Genomic DNA, 5,387 nt, shown 5'->3' on the forward strand with positions numbered 1-5,387 from the left:
AATGGTTATTTTAAAACACGAGGTGATTTATTTTATGGAAAAGTTAACTGATAACAGTGGTAAAACATAATCATGTCTGCAACTTACTTTCAAATGTTATAGAAAAAAGAACTATATATATATATATATAGTATACAGCATATATACAGACACATATGTAGTTCTCTCAAATAGAAACATATACATATATACATATACATATAGTTGAGAGAGGTAAAGCAAATATGTCAAAATATTAGTAAATAGTAAGTCTAGGTATATGGGTATTCACTATACTGTTCTTTCCATTTTTAAGTACATTAGAAATTATTCAAATTAGAAGTTAAGGGGAAATAAAATTTCAAATACAGAAGAAAACAATATTGGCAAAATGGTTATAATTGTTGAAGGCAAGTAATGAGTATGCAGGGGTCAGAATACCAGTTTTTGTTTATGAGTGACATTTTACAATAAAAAGCTTTAAAGTATACAACAGGGATCACTACCAGACAGTGAGTTAAAATCTGGTTCCTAGTCTAATTCAACAGACATGCTTCTGTTGCCCCAACCAGACTTTCTAGGTTATCTCCCTACTTTCCCACCCTCTTCGTCCTTTCTGGCAGTCTGCTTCCCACCAGAGACTGAAAATGGTAAACTCTCACCATCCTAACTCAATGGCACTTAGGACAGGAGCATGTGATCCCATTCTGGTTTCATTCTCCCGAAAAGTACTGTTTTTTTATAGTTATTGTTTCAGCAGCAAGTTTACTTGGGTGGAGCCAAACTCTGAACTTTGTCTTCTCTGCAGTGGGTGGACATCAGCTTTTTTATCCTAAGCTGGGCTGCGTAGAGCCTTCCCCATGCATGCATGGTTCAGGGCCCAACCAGAGATTTGGGTAGAGCTTATACGCAGAATTTGGGGTTCCCTCTCTCTGGGTCTCTCCTTCCAGGAAGATCCTCTTTATTTTCCCGCTGTTGTGCTCCCTCTGAACTCTGTCCTCGGGTTTTTCAAGCCAGTAAAATTGTGGATTTCTGTGCATAGGAGTTTGAGCTAAGTCTCCCAGGGCTTGTCCTCAAGCTAAAAGTCTTTATTTTTATTTTATTTATTTATTTTTTATTTTTATTTTTTTGGCTGGGTACAGTGAACTTTATTGACGGTGCATGACAAGGCTGGGCTCCCTTAGCCCCTACCCTTTAGGACGTCTGGGATGGAGACGAGGTCAGGAGATTCTCAGTGTGTTGGGGGATGAATTTGGGAAAAGGACTCTACAATAGTCGAGGGCCTCTCTTCCTCTTGCTGGGGCTGGGGGTCCAGGGGGCTCTTACTCCTTGGAGGCCATGTAGGCCATGAGATCCACCACCCTGTTGCTGTAGCCAGATTCATTGTCATACCAGGAAACGAGCTTGACAAAGTGGTCGTTGAGGGCAATGCCAGCCCCAGCATCAAAGGTGGAAGAGTGGGTATCACTGTTAAAGTCGCAGGAAACAACCTGGTCCTCAGTGTAGCCCAGGATGCCCTTGAGGGGGCCGTCCGATGCCTGCTTCACCACTTTCTTGATGTCATCGTATTTGGCAGCTTTCTCCAGGCGGCAGGTCAGATCCACAACCGACACATTGGGGGTGGGGATGCGGAAGGCCATGCCAGTGAGCTTTCCATTCAGCTCAGGGATGACCTTGCCCACAGCCTTAGCAGCGCCAGTAGAAGCAGGGATAATGTTCTGGGAAGCCCCTCGGCCATCACGCCACAGCTTCCCAGAGGGACCATCCACGGTCTTCTGGGTGGCAGTGATGGCATGGACTGTGGTCATGAGTCCCTCCACGATGCCGAAGTTATCATGGATGACCTTGGCCAGGGGGGCCAAGCAGTTGGTGGTACAGGACGCATTGCTGACAATCTTGAGGGACTTGTCATACTTCTCATGGTTCACACCCATCACAAACATGGGGGCATCCGCAGAAGGGGCAGAGATGATGACCCTCTTGGCTCCACCCTTCAAGTGGTCCCCTGCCTTCTCCAAGGTAGTGAAGACCCCAGTGGACTCCACAACATACTCAGCACCAGCATCACCCCATTTGATGTTGGCGGGATCTCGCTCCTGGAAGATGGTAATGGACTTTCCATTGATGACAAGCTTCCCATTCTCAGCCTTGACTGTGCCTTTGAACTTGCCATGGGTGGAATCATACTGGAACATGTAGACCATGTAGTTGAGGTCAATGAAGGGGTCATTGATGGCAACAATATCTACTTTGCCAGAGTTAAAAGCAGCCCTGGTGACCAGGCGCCCAATACGGCCAAATCCGTTCACTCCGACCTTCACCATCGTGTCTCAGGGTCGTGCTGGTACTGCGCAGGAAGACGCGGCTGTCTGTCGAACGGGAGGAGCAGAGAGCCTAAAAGTCTTTAAAAAGAGGAAAACTCACCCAATGCAATTCTCCTCTTCCAATTGTAGACCCAGTTTTTAGCTGCTTTTTGTCTCCAATGCCTTCAGGTAATTGTTTACTTTTGCCCAAAGTTGATAGTTGTCATACTGGAGATAGATGTTACTTCACAATTTTCTTTCAGAATACAAAAGAAATATGACAATTTTCAAGTATTCAACCTCACTGAATATATAATATAAAGAGGATTAAAATCTGTATAAAAATTGCTTATTCTTGCTTTTTATAAAATATCGTAATTCTTTTCTTGAAGAATTGCTAATATTAAAAGTGTTCATTTTTATTAACAGGCTAATGAAAACTGTCCATTGTCTTAATATACCTAAAACAGATAAAACTGTTAATTTTTCTTATATATAAAGGGAAATATTGTCAGCGATGAGTTGTCTTCCACTTGGATGGACTTGACTAATTTAGGGTCTTGCTCAACATTTTATCATCAGCAGTAGTCTGGGAAAATACAGCCACTTGGTAAGGTTTTACAAAAACTTTATACAATTAGTAATGTACACAATTAATGGAGACATTCTCTTTGCTATTTTAATAGGGGAAGTATATTTTCCAGGCCAAAACTTAGGTTGTAATAAATCCTACCCAACAGGTCTATCAGAAAAACAAAGTATCCTGTATTATTATTTTTTTCAACAGCCAGAAATTAATAGGATCCAAAATAGGTGTAAGAAGAACAATACATATGTAGAAATAGCAGAACATGACCCAATCTGGGAGAGGCTACACATGTCATCTTCTCTCATTTTCCAACAATTCAAAATGCATCTCCTGCTATGTAATTATGCGTTTATAATATTCCTGAGATTAGGATTAAAGGACCATAGATTCACATTGTATATGAGAAATCATGCTGAGTAAGTTATAAACACTGTGAAAGCGGAACGCATAAAGGTTACAGTAGAGCATATTTATTTTGGACCCTCCAAAGTGCTGACATGGCTGAGGTGGGGGTGACAGAACCCCAGCTTTCTTGGCTCTTGTGGTTATGAATCAGTGCTAGCCGACTGACAGATGATCCTTTCTACACTGGCTTCCGTTTACTGTTTTTGCAGCTGATTAAACAGCACTGTTGTAATGTAGGCCACTGTGCATCCACACAGAAGTGGTTACAGGTACGGGTAAATGTCTTGGAAATTTTAACTAGTCTGTCTGTATGAATGAAAATCCTTGATAAGAAGACTCCATTAAACACTACCTTTGTCTGAGGCTGCAGAGTGGGTGCTAGCCTCTACAGAAATCATGCATGGGTTATATGACCCCCAGAAATGCACAAAATATGAACTTCTGAGACTTCCAGTAGATATGGGCTTTGTCCACAAAATAATTACTATTCAGGCCATACACTCTGATTCTCTCTCACTTCTTGGTACCGGAGAAATGGTTCTACTCAACAGAGATTTTATTTGATCTGTGTTTTCTAAAATATGGAGAGTTTCCTCTCAAAAAAAAATTTTTTAAGTTAAAGAAACCCCCCAGATGTCCATCTTTTCTTGAAACTTGAAGAATCTGGCAAGCTGGCATTCAAATTCGTGCATGAGGACGCTAGACTGAGCTGAGTATCTGCAGCTCCCAAAGGACCTGTGCTCTGTGTCCAGCTCACTCCATCTGTTCTCCTGACCTGCTCAGCCCCTAAGGAATTGAGTTTGAGATCTAGGCCTTATGTGATTAAACTACTGTCTTGTAAGCATTATCCACAAATATATGTAAAGATGAAGTTGTTACTGAAAAGGCCCATGATATTTGAGAATCAGACCCAAATACAGGACATTACAGGAGTAATCACGCTTTAATTACACCCCTACAGTGACTATCTAGGCTTTGCTAAAGTAACTTTTTAGCATATAAGCCAAAAACTATTTGGTCTCTATTCGTATATATACATACATACATACATACATACATACATACATATGTAGGTTTCTAGAGAGTAGTTGAATACTTTTTCAATATAATTTATTTTATGTTTATTATAAGATCTAGGGATTCACTATTTTTGCCAATCACATTCCCAATATGAAATAAAAGTAGTAACTTAATAATGACAGGAGAATTTGGTGAAACTAAAAACAAGAACTAAAAGTTATCAGCACATGAAAAAAATTGAACTTATCACCAGAATAGTGTAGTATACATAAAAGAAGTAACTTTCTGACCAAAGCTCTGGTAGACCAAACACATAATGATAAAATGCATTGTTTTGCTTGATCTCATTTAGTCATCAAGATAATTTACGATGTAGATTATATTCATTATCTATTACTGCATAAAAAAAATTCCCCCAAAACTTACAGGCTTCAAACAATAAACATTTATTGTTTGATTAGCCCTAAAGAAGATTTAGGAAAATCTATACAATTACAAAACTAAAATGCTTATATGTACATTCCCTTCCATTTATCCCCGTGGTGGCTTGTACAAAAATCTTCCTCAATATACACACCGGCATAAAAAACATATATGCAAATTCTATTCGTAAGTTTTTGAATAGTAACGGTATACTAGAAATAGGAATGTTTTCCAGGTGAACAGCTTCCCACTCCCACTACCACCTGTTCTCACATCACAGTGGCTGTGGATGGAGCCTATGCAAGCTGAGAGCTTTATTGTTCAGCTTGCTTCTCTTCCTTCCCCTTGCTTTACTTTTTTTTCCTTTCTCTATTTCCCTCATTCCCCCTTCAAACAAAACTAATTTTAAAATATTGCTTGAATTTTATGAGCCCGATTTTGCTCTTGGGATCTTCTCCATGAATTAGAAAATAAAATGTATCCTATTTTTTATAGCAACATTTTGGAGGAAATTAAAACCACACTATAACAACAACAACAACAAACGACAAATTGCTATTATAGGCTGTTCCATAATGCAAATTATATAGTTGACTGCAGTATTCATAGAACATCTGCTAACCCAAATTAAAATGAATGAGAAACTAAATTAGAATTGCTTTTTCCTT

The 5,387-nt window shown here is 39.6% G+C and overlaps 1 protein-coding gene across 1 annotated transcript; it reads right to left on the minus strand.

Annotated features, from left to right (window-relative positions):
• Window positions 1-1,114: 1,114 nt before the first annotated feature.
• On the minus strand, window positions 1,115-4,955 carry LOC308504759 (glyceraldehyde-3-phosphate dehydrogenase-like). The gene has a single exon (XM_081065988.1). The coding sequence runs from the start codon at window positions 2,301-2,303 to the stop codon at window positions 1,302-1,304; it is 1,002 nt and encodes a 333-aa protein (XP_080922114.1). The 5' UTR covers window positions 2,304-4,955; the 3' UTR covers window positions 1,115-1,301.
• Between the last annotated feature and the right edge of the window lie 432 nt (window positions 4,956-5,387).

The sequence above is a fragment of the Rhinolophus hipposideros genome, assembly GCF_964194185.1.
Source record: "Rhinolophus hipposideros genome assembly, chromosome: 2".
NCBI classification, from domain to species: domain Eukaryota; kingdom Metazoa; phylum Chordata; class Mammalia; order Chiroptera; family Rhinolophidae; genus Rhinolophus; species Rhinolophus hipposideros.

Bases quoted from the DNA above. Each gene is read 5' to 3' on its own strand.
- LOC308504759 (XM_081065988.1), bottom strand. From the start codon at position 2,303: ATGGTGAAGGTCGGAGTGAACGGATTTGGCCGTATTGGGCGCCTGGTC.